Below are 14756 nucleotides of genomic sequence, written 5' to 3'. Positions count from 1 at the left end.
TATTCCAAAATATGCATTACCAAGTGTGGAAGAATCAACTGCAGCCCAAATGTCTTAAGGTCTAATGTTATATATCTCTGTCTACAGATAAAATCACCTCTGTCTGGCCTCTCCAGTGGCCTAACTTTGAATAGAATTTTACTCCTTGGCAATCCTGCAAGAATGAATTGGCTGTAAAACGTACCCTCTCCAACAGCTATATAATTCAATCTTTGAATGAGTTTGTTTAGTCTTGTTCATGGGAACAAAGCAATTTAAATTAGAAGGGCTTCCAGAATCTTACCAAAAATTTATATATATATATATATAAATTCAAAGATACAACTATGGATATAGAACATTCAAATAATGGTTCCTTTTATCAGGTAAAAATAGTTATTTTGTTTCTACTACAGAAGCACTGTGGTATCCAAAATGCAGATTAAAGTGTTGAGTTGCTTGTTGTACTATTGAATCATAGAGGGGAAGGAGAAGACATTTTGATGGCCACTGTTCTCATACCTCTTGCTGCAGTTGGCTAATTGCATTGTCATATACCAAAATTATTGATCTCAAATAATACCCTCATGTCTTAGCCCAGGTTCCTTAGAAAACAGAGCAAAGAGATTCTGTGCCACCACTTTATTGGGGTTGCGGGCTGATGTAATCCCAGGGAAGTAAGAGTGAGGGGGAAGAAGGAACAGATTATCTAAGGAAGGAGGGAGAGCAAATACAAGTTAGGACATTCTTAAGCTGCCCACGGCTATTCAACAGTCATGCCGTCTTTCCATGCACCTCCTGGGGAAGCCAAAGCCAGCCAGCCGAGTGTTCAGGCACTGCAATCCCTCTATATACATGGATTGGGGCCTCCTTAGTGGGTGGTAAGAATGGTAAGAGCTAGCTTTTATAACCATAGTAATGGCACAGGCCATTTCTAGGGCCTGCTCTATCTCAGAAGCAAGGCAAGTTGCCAAGTCTTGGAGAGAAGGGATATAGGGATGGGATGGAGTATTGGTCCTGGCATGAAGAAAAGTCCCAGAAAGCACAGTCCTCTATGTTTTGTATGGTAATGCATGCATATTGAGTGTGTGGACCTAAATAGCAAACGGTATAGAACATATATTTAAACATATATTTAAACAACATTTTTGATGCACACAATAGTTTGACAGCATGTGCTGTTATTTAAAAAAATAATCCCAGTTGAGGTTTATGCTTGACTGTGTTATATATACCAGATGGGATATAGCAGAATCACTCAAAGTATAGACATTTAAACAAACCACCTGCATTTGACAGCTCCACTACTTACCTGGGTGATTTTAAGCATCAATTTTCCTATCTATAAAATGGGGCTGATTATAGTATCTATTTCATGGTATTGTGGTGAGGATTAAATAAATAAATAATAATATTTAATAAATATTAAATCACATAACAAGCTCTTTAGGGATTTACTGTTATTATTACTTTTTTGTTATTCTTCTTATTATTTTTTTTGTTATTATTATTTTTAATCAACTTTACCTTCCTACTAAAATCAAGCCAGGGAAGGCTTTAGAAAAACTTTCACAGGATGGCTGGTGAACACAGAACTATACAGGACAGGAGACCTGGGATCTCACTCAGTGGCTGACCAGGTCACCTTGAATAGATCACATTTAAATTACTCAGCTTTTTCTTCTTTGAATTAAAAGCTTTGAACTAGATGTTCTCAGGGGTCATACTCATCTTTAAAAGTGTCTAATTTGCTCTTCAAGAGTAAGTTCTTTTCATTTTTCAGGACAATTTCATAATGTTTCTAAATGCATTAATATTGATAGAAGCATGCAAATTTTTGGTAATTTTTCTTCTAATCTTTTGTGTAGAAGTGAAAAAGAAAATAAACGTCATCTTTTTTTTTTAGAATAGGAATGTCACAATATTGTTTTACAGACAATAGCCTAGCTTCTGTACATGTGTATGTATCTCTGCTTTTTCCTAGGAAAATAGTTTGGTGTTTAAAGTATCACACAATTATATATGATCCAGTTAGATAAAGAAGGAAAAAGTGTTGAGGGATGAGAGGGGTTCAGGGACACAAAGAATGAGGTTAATCCAGAAACCGATGCCTTAAAACCTTGCTAATTCGCTAGTTTGTCAGCACTGCTAATTCCAAGCTTTCTAGGAGTGAGCATCAAATCACCTAGACTTCACAGTTTACTATATCAATAAAATAAACACAGTCTTCTTGTTGGGGAGAAACAAAAATTCTTGAGGATCTCTGTGAAGGGGACAATATGTGATATGATTTACAGCAATTCAGTATAAGTAATAATTTGAGAATTTATACAATAAAGTCCAGATGTCCAAGTGACATCTGAAAATGGCTGAGCATAGGATAAGTACCAAGAGTCTGGAAGAATGAAAGGACAATGTATCCTTAAGACAGTCCCCAGAGGGCAGCCCTGGTGGCACAGTGGTTTAGCACCACCTGCAGCCCGGGGTGTGATCCTGGAGACCCAGGATCGAGTCCCACATCGGGCTCCCTGCATGGAGCCTGCTTCTCCCTCTGCCTGTGTCTCTGCCTCTCTCTCGCTCTCTCTGAATGAAGAAATAAATAAATCTTTAAAAAAAAAAAAAAAAGACAGTCCCCAGAAAAATCCGTCTCTTAGCTGAAGAGGAAATATTTGGCAGGGAATTCGAGACTGTGTTGAGTACTTATAGAGTGCATGCAGCTGTTTCTAAAGGGTTGGCCTAGGGTAGGATCAGTAACCATTTGTGAAAACTTAGAATTATAAACACTAAAACAACCAGAAGAAGTGAGAAAACTCAAAATCCAAATGATAACTTGTCATGATCTACTCTTTAATAAAATTTATTCTAACTTCTCTTTTTCCTCAAATTATTCCAACACTTGGGCACCTTCATGATCCAGCCGTACCCTCATATTATCAGAGGTCATCAGTCACCCTACTGTGATTTTCCTTTTTGTATTCAAGGCAGTATTCAGTACTTTTAAGGTTTAAACAAACAAATAGGTAAATGAAGCCTGTTGTGAACCAATTTTGTGCTGGGGACAAACCACATTCCCTCTAATGATAACTCAGTGTAACTTTGCTAATCTGATACCTTCTGATTTTATAGTTGCTCATTTCCCCCTCTATTTTATAGTTTGGGAACTTTTTGTGATGTAGTATAAATTTTGTCAACAGGATCCTGAGGTAGAGAATTATTTCAATGCAGCTAGGTTTTACTATTTTAGCATGTACCCCAATTCGTTCAAAATATCCTGAATCAAAGGGGAACAATATTTCAACAAGTGTGAAAGTATAAACGATGAAATAAGCCATAAGCACATGACACAACACATCTAAACTTCAGAGCCTTCAACACATTAACTGAGATACATTTTTCTGCTTTAGTGTTTTTGTCCTCTCTGATCATCTATTAGTGAAACTTTGGCATTTAAACAAAGTTTGCTTTGGGTAAAAATGTATTTTTTTTTCTTTTTTTTTTCTTTTTTCTTTTTCTTTCTTTCTTTCTTTTCTTTTTTTTTTTTTTTTTTGCATTAAAGAGAGAACATTAGAACTATCCCCATCCTATTGAAAAATATAATTCTGGAAGATTTTTGTACTATTCAGAATTCAGCAACAAAGACAATGGGTGATAGAGGTACAGACAATAAAGTAAATGAGCTAAAAACAACAATTTGAGAATTATTATTTGCATGTGTAAAATTCTCGACCTCTTAGACCCTGTACCGAAAACAAACCAGATGTTTCACATTTCACTAGTGTTGTAGTTCATCAGTTGGAAAGATAACATCTGTCATTTCAGGTTAATTTTATGTATTACTTGATATCACATGATTTAGTTCTGTTATTCATTCATCACATATTCTTGAACACCTATTACATGCAGGGAACTTTATTGGATCTATGGTATATGTATACTTCTATTGTGGTTAAAACAAGCAAACAAAACCTCTGAGGCCCCTGTCGTAATGGAGACTTACTTATAGGAAACCCCATATGCATTCATTTAATTTTTTAAAAGCTAAACTTAAAATTCATAAATTTGAGAGACCATCCCCTTTTAAACAAAGTTATAATCTTAAGTGGTCTCCCAGCATTGCTAGTCAATTTTTTATGAATGTGGCCAACCTACAATTTCAGAAACTAGAATGCCAAACAAAATTAGTTGAAATGGACAATGTGACTGACTATTAGCGTATATTTCTGATTTCCCTTAGTCCGAACTGGCCAGTTTGTGTGTTATAAACCACATTATTAGCACCATTTCACTGCTATCCGCTTTTGTCCTCAGTTATCCAATCAAATGTCCTATATTTCCATCTTTTTATCCTTATAATGTTGAGATTCAACATCCCCTTCTAGGTTATGTCTACATTTAAGATGCTAAATAAGAGGAATATTTAAGATTGACTTATTGCAAAATTATGGGAAATATTTTTAAAAAAGAGTTCAGCTGCTGGAAATTTCTATTCACTTAAAGAAAGCTAGCTTCCACATGCAGGTGAAGAGGAAAACATTATGAAAACTTTTTCAGCAGTCGCCAAAGGCTTGCAAATGCAAAGAAAAAAAGCCAAGCTCATGTGGCATTGGACACAGACTTGAGCTGTGGTTGCATGTGCTTCCCCAAATGCCCACATAACTGAGGAGGGTCCATCAGAAACCATGTGTACGAGTTTTGCTGTCAAAAGCCTGTGCTGGCTTAAAATATCATTCATCTCCATTGTAGGGATAAGCTATCTTCTCCACTGAAAAGTGAGGGACAGTTGTATTTTTTTATTTCAATATTTTTTCTCATATAAGACAAATTGCTGAAGAGCAGATTGCTGAATTGATTTTTTTTCCTTCAGGCCTTTCTACTTTTCCCCCATTAGATGCTAAGAGTGAGGCACTCCAGAGGAAAAAAAAAAAAAAAAAGAATATTAGCAATTTTATTACCAAGTTCAGTTATACTAAGAGCAGTCATGATGTTTAATGCTTCCCATTCAATGCCTTCAGTTTGATCATGGGGTCTGATTTACTACTGCCATCGACCTTGAGAAGACTCATAACAATCTTATTAGGAAAACAGCTGATAATTTCTGGTTACTCCTGGCAATCAGAACTTTTTGCTTATAAGGAAATTGCAATTGGGGAGTTCCTCCGCCTACCCCAACTTTCTTTTGTAACCTTAGAATGATTTAAAGACTGGACTTCAAGTAGAAGGTATAATGTTTATTTAAGACCCTTCGGGAATTTAGGCAGAATTTGGGATGGGAAAAAGATGTTTTAAAAAGGAACTTTGAAGGTGCTATTTCCCCGAGTAAAATACTTTAAAAATATCTTATCTTCAATTTTCTTAGAAAAGCTAATCTGCAGTAAATTTGAAATAAAAGAATTTTCTTTCTTTCCACCTAATCCATTATTTTATTGTCTGAAAACTTTCTGGTTTAGCTTTCAAAGGTTTTATTTTATTATGCTGTGATAAAATCCGTAATGGTGAGATTGAATTACATGCCCAGAAGCACTTCTCAAAGGACAGAGTAACTGGAAAGAAATAATATTAAATATCTTCTGAAGAGAAAACTTCCAACTCGGTCTGACAAAGAAAAAATTCAAGCGAGAGGTCAACCTGATTCCTCTTTGTGAAGTGTGGGCTTTCTGCTTCTAGATCAGTGTACCTTTTTTAGCTCAGGGTTTTTCAGATGAATCTCATCATCTCCCCTGAAGTATTTAATAATATTGAAATTTAGATACTGCTGAGAAAAATGAGGGTGATCTTTGCCTACGCAGTTTATTTTTTAAATAAGACAATTTGATATCCTATCTCTTGATCCTCCCGACATTCATCCAGCAGGTGTGTTAATGAAAAGGATGGTAGGATCTAGAATGTACTTGTGCAAGTTCTTCTGGCAGACCTTTGAGCTGGTCCACCTACTTTTGGAACACAAACGGCAAAGGGTTTTGTGGGGTTTTTTTTCCCTCAAGAATATATGGCATGCTGCCATTTTTCATCTTCTTTGGGTTTCCTGATAACTACCTTCATATGTTCCATTGGGTCAACAGAAGAATCAGTCTTTCTAACTCTCTTGCCTCTATCATTGACGAAAATGATAGGGCAGTTCCTTAGCCAGTAAGTTCTTCTTGCTGTCTTACTGAAAGCATCTTCCACAAAAGGGACTGGTAACACATGGAAGAGGAAGTTTATAGTTCATATATAGCTCTGACAATGGGAAGAAAGTGAAAGATTGTTGGGTCTAAAAGGAGGGATCAAATGTTGCTGACCAATTTTAAACAACACGTGAAGAGCAGATGAAAGGGTCTTCTTTCAGTTTTTCTGAAACTGTGTTGTAATGACAATATGGTTTTGTGTGTCTGTGTGGTTTTGTTTTTGTTTTGTTCTTGACTTTGCAGGAAGAGGTTTAAACATGAAGGCAAACCTTTTAGATGTTAGCATGGCTACATATAAAGCAAAGCTGCCTTTTTTTTTTTTTTTCTTTTCTCTGCTTCCATTTAGACCTATCACATAATTTAAGAAAAAAATTAAACTATAACCACAGGAGCTCTAACTATAGTGTGAAAAAAAAAACCCTGATCAATTTTGTTTTCGCAGCACGATATTATCAAAGATTTAAGAAACAAATTTGCCAGCCTCGGCGAGAACTCTCTGGTAACAGCATAAATGTCTGTGTTGGTTGCTTTTGATTTGAAGGTTTCTTTTTTTTTCATTTGTTTGAGCCCATTTCTTTTCCCCCCTCCTTTTAGTTTACTTTCTTTTTCATATTCTGTAACTAGCAAGCCTTCATTTTTTAAACCTCTTCCATCTTCCTGTGTCTATTTTCTGTACTTTGGATGGAAAGTTTATGGCAGCAAAGCTGTCACTCTGGCTACTTCTGCTGCAGCTCTTCCTGCTCTTAGGTCATATATGTTTTGGCCGTTGTGTTTATGGACATGATACTAATTGACTGTTTCATGTCCCATTGACTAAGCTTCTCTACCACGCCATTTGATGGACTCGCTGTCCTAGGGCTCTATGCAACTTTCATTTTGCAACTTATACTGCTTGGTTTCGTCTCAATTCTCCAGCGAACTGGATAGCTCAAGTGAATGATCCTACCAGTCTTGAACTTGCTGTGCCTTTATATTTTATTTTTATTTTCTTCTTTATGTTTTCAGTGGTAGCTTAAGTGGAAAAGAACAAACCCCAGCCATTGCTCTAGCAGCGCCATGCAGTATCGTTTGTTACCACCAGAGAATACAAAATATAAAGGCACATTGCTTCTTTTATTCTTGCGGGGGTGACTGGGGAGATCTGTATCATAAGTCCTTAGTTGAAGCCTACCTTTTTTTGTTCATATCAGCTTTCAATTTTGCTTAAACTCCAACACGTCTCAGTTGATGTTTTCCTGTCATTTAGTGATACCTTGCAACTCGAGCCATTTGCTGAGCAGTATCAAGTTATGGCCATGGCATGGGAGATGATTGAAAACGTAACAAACTTATGCACAAATATATAATTCAGAAAGTGCACGTTTCAGTGATGAAGTATAGCACTTCAAAACTGTGATACAGGCTTTGGACGAATCAACCAATTAAAATTGAGAAAATCCATCCTGATAAGCCAGTACCAAAAGTATATCAAGAAAAATATAAAGGGGAAAAAAACCTCAAGAGTTGAATATTGTTAATATCCATTGAATAACATTGCTGGTGTTGAAATGGTCCATAATGTTGTCATAGAGCCCATACATGAAGAGATGACTAAAAAATATGGTTTATAGAAAGCTGCTATGCGTAATGACAGCCACAACATAAACGGTTGGGATTTATGTTCAGGAAAAAGAAATGGAAAAGCAAAAGCTTCTATACCAACAAGCCAGGCTTCATGACCGAGGGGCTGCGGAGATGGTGCTGCAGACCATCAGTGCCAGCAAAGGTGAGGCTCGCTGACTCTCCTCAGGCTTCTTGATTCTGCAGGAGCACTCTTATTGATATTCTACTGATTCAGTTAGTCCCTAGGTCTTTTGTTCATCATTAGGTCAGGTAACTTCACAAATGCAGGCTCTCATTAACCCAGAACAACACTGATTTTTTTTTTTTCAGAGTCTTATTCAAAGATTTATTTCTGTGCACTACGTTTTGGAAATTATATTGTGATACAAGCCTAACAAACTGATCATATAAATCAGGGATGGGCAAACATTTTCTGTTGAGAGACCAGATTGTACATATTTTTGGCTGTGCTAGCCACGGATCTCTGTCACAACCTTTCAACTCTGCTGTAACAGCACGGAAGCAGCTAGAGACTGCATGTAAACAAACTGGCTGAGTTCCAATAAAACTTTATTTCCAAAACGTGTGACAAACTGGACTTGACCCTTCAGTCCATAGTTTGCAGACCCCTGATATAAAAGTTCAGACGTTTTAAATGAGTCCTTCCTACAATTAAAATACTATTGTATTTTTCAGTGCCATGCAAATTATTTTCTTACATTAGTAATATCTTTGTGAAAACATTTTTACTATAATTTGTAATGGAATGGAGAAATAATGGTTATACATTCTGTTAAGCACCCCTCTCCCAGATTTCCAAGATATTTCTATCTCTATCGTTATTTCTATTTCTTTTTTCCCCTATATTCTATTTCTAAGATAAATAGAGGTAAATAATGTAAAAATAAAATATACTCAATGATAGACAACTGGTTAGATTTAAAATTTTGTCATTCCTGGGAAGCCTGGCTGGCTCAGTCAGAAAAGCATACAATTCTTGATCTCAGGTTTATGAGTTTGAGCCTCATGTTGGGTGTAGAGAGTACTAAAAAAAGTAAATAAGTAAACTTAAAATTTTGTAATTTTTTTTGAATGACTTAAAACTGTGACCAGTCATTTTAATAAAGCAATACTATAAACATAGTAAGATAAGAGTGCTGAAATGAAAATGATTAAAGTGGTTCAAACATAATATTAAGGGGAGAGGGAGAGAAATTTTCCATAAAATTTTGGGTAGCTCTTAATCATTTTAAGTATTATTTTAATACACATGATTAGTTTTGAATCTTAATAGTTTTAGGTGTCAGTATTTAAAAATCAGTTGTTGTTTTTTTAAGACTTTATTTATGCATGCAAGCAGGGGGGAAGGGCAGGAGAGGTAGAGAGAGAATCTCAAGCAGACTCTGAGCATGAAGCCCAATCTCATAACCCTCACACCTGAGCCAAAATCAAGAGTTGGATGCTTAACCAACTGTGCCATCCAGGTGACCCTCTGTTTGTTTGTTTGTTTTTTTAATGTCCTCATATAGTTTCAACTCCTGGATATATCACACAGAATTTAGTAAAAACATTGATGGCAAAATATACATTATTCTTTAGTATTTTTTGGTACATAAGTCAGTCCATCTTCCATCATTACACAGATTTTTAGGGGAGTGATAATTTTAAAAGCATACATTTTGAGATAGAAATGGTTAATGTAGTGGGTGAAGTGACATAAGGAATTCTGTTTTTTATATTTTTCAGGTGATACTGGACCAATGGTAGCTGCGACTTTGAAACTTGGCATTGCTATCTTAAATGGCGGGAACTCTACAGTACAGCAGGTAACGTCTTTAAGCCACCCACATAATATACTCTTCCACCAGATGGACCATATCATCATCCTATTGAACTGTTTTAGTCAGCCTAGAGGAACTATTAGTTGTAAAATTTTTCATTTTCTGTGTAAAAAAAGGCCTTTTTTTATGGCCATCTTGTCCCAAGACTTAAACATCTAGGTAGCACCCTGCCATGTGCAGCACTAACTCTCTTGAGAAGTCTGAAGTCTTATCCGATGATGTCATCATGTGCAATCTGCATTTCATGTGAATAAGTCAGCATAAAATGGTTTGTTTTAATAGTGGGAAAAAGTAAATATTCTTACCTTAGGAGCCTAGTTTGGCAACATGTTTTATAGTATTATACCTCTTATAAATTGATTCTCAAGATTTTGTTGTATATTTGGTGAGAAGCCTAACTCCTGGGTTAACACAATGCATGTTTAGAATTTTTTTAGTTGTAATTCTAGTCTCCTAAGACATGAGAAAATCTCTTCTCAACCAAGTTCTATAACTATGTTTAGTTAGACATGATCTGGGCTGACTTTAACAATGTCAACCAGTTCTGACAAAGGATACAATCTCTATTATCCAACTGAAGGCCAAGGTCTGTGAGCTTGTTAGAATACAAGTGTTTGAGTGACTTTAAAAAAAAAAAAAACTGTCAGAAACAGACTGTCATAGGTTCTATAACGCACATCCCTGGGGTCACTACTCACATAGCCAGCAGTGTGGCCCTGAGCGCAAATATACTTCTTACACTAAATGAAAAACAGCAAAACAAAACATAATTTAAGTAGCAGATTGTATTATTCTAAAACTATCATCTATCTCATATTTTTCTATATTGGCTTGTATAAGAGAAAGAATAGTTTATGAACGTGGAACCAATAACCATTGTTTATTGGGTAAGTTCTAACAAGGTAGGGAAACGACTACCCAATGGAAGAAAAGGAAGGCTGATGAAAACCTTCGAGTATCTGACTTCATGTTGCTCTGAACTCCAGAATCACAACAGTGAGACAAAGCCCTGAATATGTTCCTGAAAGACCTTTGATTCTAAGAAAAGCAGAGAAAATTTGAAGGTTGCCTTTGGGTTGGTGAAGTTTTAAACTAGGTTAAGTTAGCAACCCAGAATAGCTGAAAAATTCATCTTTACATTTTTCTCAAATTACATGCTGCTTTTTCTGCAAAGTAATTCTTACATTTTTGGACTGGAGGTGTACATAGGCCTAATCTAAGCCCAGTGCCTAACTTTTTAATACCTCTGACAGGTTAGTGAAGCATCTAGACTCCTCTCTGTGTCCTGTTTTTAAATTATATAGTGAAATCTCACAGGTTTATAAAAGAAACTACATGTAGTGAAATGTGGTTATTAAAATATTATAAACAGATTTTAGATAAAGTAATGTGTTCTTTTATGAACTCATTAAATAAAAGATCCAGTTATTGGTCTAATTATTGAGAAGAAATGAGTAGTCTAAATATTTTTAAATAGCTTCAACAATGACTATGATGTGATATGAAGATCTCTGGAATTTCTATTGATGATGGTATCAGAGTAACTGCTAATCCTGTCTGTGTTTGTTGCTTACATTAATAGTTGAAAGGAATTCTAGGTTTCCATTAGAACTTAGTGAAAATAATGATGTCCCTTTTTCTCCATCCAGTTTACAAATGTCCGTTTTTGGTTTCCATGGTAAATGACTACATGACTTAAAAAAAAAAACTGAAGAAAACCTATCTATTCTCTATAATATTTAGCAAAAAATAACTTCCCTTTATGTTTTACTTCAAAAGTCTTTAATTATATAGCAGGTGGATTCAAAAATCCTTGGAGCTGAAGGGAGCCATGAGAGATCATGTAATAGATGTACTTTTTGTCTATAATGTCTCTCCTTTTTTTCTGGAAACCTTAAGATACTATTCTACCACCTTCCTTTAGCCCTGAGGCATATTCCTTGTATTTTAAAAGTGTAGTGATTAATACATGCTTCATGTTTTATTAGACCAGTAACTTATCACACTCACCCCCAAAATGGCCAGGTGTTTGTGTGTATCTCTGTGTGTACATATTTGTGTGTATGTGTATATGCATATGTAGATATGTATGTATATCATGTGTGTGCACACACATAGCCTTTACATATTTAGCACCTTATATTACCTTTCACTCAAGTTTCTGAAAATCTAATATTGACTGTTTAGCTCAGCCCTGTGTAGACAGCCCTGATGATAGGACTTATTTACCTCTATTCAAGATTGGAAAAAGAACAGTATCTTTATTATCTTAAAACCTTTGATGTACCTTCTATCATTTTATCATCTTGTATGTATTTCTTGTTTGAAATTTCCAACACATTTCATCCACATTCAAAGTAGAGATTCCATTGCACTATATAATAATAAGCTAAGAAAGTGGAGCCATGCATGGCTTTAGCATTTTATACATCTGTATTTAATCAAAATTTTGACCACCGAACCTGGACATCATTCTGAAAACAGAGAAGAAAAATTTGATAATCAAATGATTCCTATCATTCCTTGAGTTTAAAGACCATGACAATGGAAACTAAATGTCTGTCTTATACCATTGGCATATGGTAGTCAACACCACCTGCATTTAAGGAACTCACATTTGTGTGGAAATCTGTGACTAGCATCTGGGTGGACCTTTTCCCCAGTAACACTGAACTAAATATATGAATCTTCAAATACTTAAAGAGTGACAAGAAGAACGTTAGGAGTATTATTTCCCCCTGGGTATTTATGTAAAGCAACTCCCTTGTTCCAAGCTATGTTTATATATTACTGACATGGAAATGGTGTAGTGGTTTGGTCCATTGGTCCAAACCATCTTGCTTGGACATGCTTGTCACTGTCTCATGGTCATATTTGTATGCTCTGAGGTTTTAAAATCTTTATTCCAACATAGAAAGCATGCTTTTGTTGTTTCCTATTTAACAAAAAATGAGATTTGTATTCAGTGGCCATGTGATTTGTGTATTTACTATAGAAAATGCTTGACTACCTCAAGGAGAAAAAGGATGTGGGCTTCTTTCAGAGCCTTGCTGGCCTGATGCAGTCATGTAGGTAAGCACACACTTTCCTTGTTTTGGTTCTACTCAGTGGTTACATCTTTCAAAGTTTTTGTTTTATATTACTAACTAATTATACATAGAATATTTTTGAATGATTAAGTATGTAGTAAAGTGTGACAGTAGAGGATGTCTTATTTTCTATCTTGTTGTTAGCTGTTAGCAATGTCTTAATTATGTACTACTCAATGCTAATAATGTCTTATAATAGACTTTCCTGCGATTAAATAGAGACCTTAGGGGAATTAGTATGTATTCTGCATACTTGAAAATGAGCAGTGTATGAATTTTACAAGAGAAAAAGGAAAATTCTGATGAGTTTTATTTGGGAGCCTGTAGACCATTTCACTTTTCCCTAAATAAATGAGCTTTCGCCAACTAATTTATGATAATCATTTTCTATTTTTTACAGTATTTAAAATCATTCAGACAGCATTTGACAAAGGATTCTGACAGATACTTAATGTAATAAGCTCTTCCAGCTGGAAAAACATGATTATTATAATTATATTTCAGTGTAATCTGCTAACTTTGTAACATACTCCCAAAGTTGAAGCCTATTAATGTCTTATGTTTGCCTTTCACATGGATCATTTCAGTGCAGACCTTAGGGCAAGAGTGGACTGCTACTAGGAAATTATAGTTGGTAGATGTTGAATTGGGGCATATCTTCAGTGTATGTTAATATTTGGTTCACATTTCACAATATACAATTTGTAGACATTTTCTCTCCTGACGGAAGAAGATTTTCTATTAGTCCTCTAAGTGTTTTTCTCCCTGTTATCATAGTGTCCTCGACCTAAATGCATTTGAGCGACAAAACAAAGCTGAAGGACTTGGAATGGTGACCGAGGAAGGATCAGGTATTGATCACTTAAATTAAAAGGATCAACTGCACCACCACCTCCACCTTTCCTAAAATGAGTCAGTTACCAATTACCTTTCTCAATACAGAGAGATACAAGGTTATTTTTAAATGGCCCAAAATGCTTATGTGATTCATTTTAAAAGTTCATAATTGCACACTAACTCAGGTCACACCCGAAACTCAACCTTCCCTATTTGGCCATGAACTCCTTTTTGTTCCAGACCTACCATAAGTGTCTTTTCCCCTAGTTGGGTAGTAGATCAAGATCTCTTATTAGAGAATTATCTATAAAATTATAAAGCACATAGATGAACCAAATTAGAGAATATTAGACTTCTTTTGGTGGCTTAATGGCAAACTGCCAAGCTCTTAAATTCTTCTGTCTCCTTAGAATAGTGATGCTTTGAGATCCTTCTATCAACCACTATTCCATCTGCCTCCTCCCTTTTAGCCCAGATATCTCATCCATCCATATGTCTTTGCAAGTCCAAATCTGATGAAAGAAATTAAGGAGTCATTTTTAATGTTTAAATAATTCTGATCACTTCATTTACATGTGCACAAATATAATAACACATAATCTTAGAGTTTTTCTCTCTGTAAATAGATGTGTATATCAACTAGAAAATTTAGCACACAGGACATTTAAAGCAGAAATAACTATTACCGCTTTTTCATTTCAGTACTTATTAAGAAAAAAAATTCAGTATTTTTTTTGTCTTGATTTACTTTTATTTGTTTGTGTTTGAGTTTTTTCAATTAATTTAGTTTCAGTGAGGCCCTGTGTGTTTATCTCTTTTTGCTTGTTTGGTCTTGTTTGGAGTGGTCATCTTATCAATGCATTAGTTTTGGAACATCAGATCTTTGATAAAGCTAATCATGTGGCAAAAAATAAATTTTAACCTTCTGCCCTTTGTAATCTCCTTACCTTTCTGAAATATTTTAGAATTAATGAATCTCTCTAATTATTTCCATGTATTTTTGTTCTCACAATAGGTAAAAGAATGGGCTGCATATTTATTACTGTTTTCTAAAAATTGTGAATTTTATATATTCTAATCCTTCTGCTACAGTATAGCTCCTGTGTGCTTTTGTTTTCTGTTTGACATTTGAATGTCAAATGTTCAAGCATCAGCTATTTAGTCATACAGTTATCTAATTATGTTAGCTACCTTTACGAAAAACTTGCCAGCAGCACTCTAAACTTATTTAAGTTTTCCGAAAT

At 35.2% G+C, this 14756-nt stretch overlaps 1 protein-coding gene across 1 annotated transcript in view; it reads left to right on the top strand.

Moving 5' to 3' along the window:
• RYR2 (ryanodine receptor 2) overlaps positions 1-14756 on the top strand; it is a 727453-nt gene that overhangs the window by 647125 nt on the left and 65572 nt on the right. Inside the window, exons 82-85 of the mRNA XM_049108740.1 lie at positions 7809-7908; positions 9492-9571; positions 12582-12658; positions 13453-13526. Of these exons, the coding sequence (XP_048964697.1) occupies positions 7809-7908; positions 9492-9571; positions 12582-12658; positions 13453-13526 (331 nt within the window). The remainder of the gene's footprint in view (positions 1-7808; positions 7909-9491; positions 9572-12581; positions 12659-13452; positions 13527-14756) is intronic.

Source organism: Canis lupus, chromosome 4, assembly GCF_003254725.2.
Source record: "Canis lupus dingo isolate Sandy chromosome 4, ASM325472v2, whole genome shotgun sequence".
Lineage (NCBI taxonomy): Eukaryota > Metazoa > Chordata > Mammalia > Carnivora > Canidae > Canis > Canis lupus.
Note: the sequence above shows the minus strand (reverse complement) of the source record. Positions and strands in the feature narration are given on the sequence as shown.